This window comes from Otolemur garnettii, unplaced genomic scaffold (assembly GCF_000181295.1).
Source record: "Otolemur garnettii isolate 467f Iridium unplaced genomic scaffold, OtoGar3 scaffold00122, whole genome shotgun sequence".
NCBI lineage: Eukaryota > Metazoa > Chordata > Mammalia > Primates > Galagidae > Otolemur > Otolemur garnettii.
In genome coordinates, this window is record NW_003852517.1 from 2,475,933 (window position 1) to 2,477,474 (window position 1,542).

Consider the following 1,542-nt stretch of genomic DNA (forward strand, 5'->3'; position numbering starts at 1 on the left):
GTCTAGAACTAAGCAGAGGATCGAGGCAAAAACAACGTCCAGGACAATTTGCTGCTCAGTGTGTCTGAGACCAACCAGGACAGAATAGGCCGAGAGCATGGAACAACTCCACGGAAGTGACATATTACCCAGCGGAACTGACCACATGGAAAACATAACAAAGGGGTTCTCAGGTTTGTGAATGTGCTTAGTGAGAAGTCACAAAAGGTACATACATTTTGGAGGAAACAAAAAAAGTAAAAGAATTATGAAATCCAAGAAAAACAAAAGTTATTCAAAAGAGAAAGTGTAAGTTTATTCCCTGATTCAGCACTTAATAATACTTACATATTCAAATTAATGTGAACACTGGCTGTTTAATCTTATAAAAATGGGTATGTCACTCAATCCCACGTCTGAGCATACGGAAGATGGTACTTTTAAATCTACATCACTGTAAGAAGTGGGTATATGATATATAAATTTCATACAGTAAGAAATAAGCAGGAGCATGTTATTTAGAAAAATAGAATGAATTGCGAGAAGAAATGATCATCAGTTTCACAGGACCTGCCTCTAGGAAGCTGAATGAGTGACTATGGAGAGGTAGGGTGGGGAAAGCATGGGTAGAGCTGATGTTTTCACAGAGTCTGATGAAGCAATTTGACTTTCAACTATGTATATGTGGATCAAATGAATGTGTAAGCTTTTTAAATACCAAGATATGAAAGTTGGATCAGAGTAGAGAATGAAGACTAGAAGCAATGATGAACTCAATCATAAACGTTACTTAAGACAGTGAAGAAATTCCCCCAGAAAGAGCCTGGAGGAGAAAAGTCTGGCAATCTAAAAGTGCAGGAAGGCAAAGTCTGAGTGACTTTATTCTTCTGGCAAAGCCTTAAGTACTTGTTTCAAATTATACTTTATCTTTCCATTAACCCTAAGGATTCTTTCAAAAGTATGCTATTGATGCCAATTAACTGACAGTATAGAAGTGAATATTAAAACATAGAATAAGCTACATTCCAAAATAAGGCTTTTTACCACAAATTAGTGTATTTTTCTTTTATACATATCTCTTTATTGTGGGTAAAAGGGAGATAAAGTAGAGGGTAGAGAAATCATCCTCAAACAAAATTTCTCTGCACGTTCTGTTTCCTTCTAACTCCTCAGAAAGAATGAAAAAATAAAAAAAAACTAGATTTACTAACCAGAAGGCAGCTTTTTGCACAGACTCTTGTTACCAGTCAAATGGGAGACAGAGCAGGTCACAGTAGTCACATTGAGGTCCTCCCAGGCACATGTACTCTGGACAGTCACTGTGCCATTGGCCAAACAGTCTTCCTTAGTGTCACAATCATCCCTCTCTGGGGTCCAGGAGATGCGTGCAACTGGCTTCCCTGCTACTGCCTTGCACACCGCAGTTCTATTCCTGCTTAGAAACAGGGTCACTTCAGGGGGAACTGCAGAGATGGAAGGAAAAATGCTTCAGTCTTAATGTAAGGGATGTGGAATCTGGAGAGACATTTGTTTTAGTCACAAATGTGGTGATGTGAAATACAC

At 38.5% G+C, this 1,542-nt stretch overlaps 1 protein-coding gene across 1 annotated transcript in view; it reads right to left on the minus strand.

Annotated features, from left to right (window-relative positions):
• Positions 1–1,542, minus strand: part of LOC100940752 (cell surface glycoprotein CD200 receptor 1) — a 31,874-nt gene that overhangs the window by 2,769 nt on the left and 27,563 nt on the right. The window contains exon 3 of the mRNA XM_023517860.1: positions 1,191–1,442. Within this exon, the coding sequence (XP_023373628.1) occupies positions 1,191–1,442 (252 nt within the window). The remainder of the gene's footprint in view (positions 1–1,190; positions 1,443–1,542) is intronic.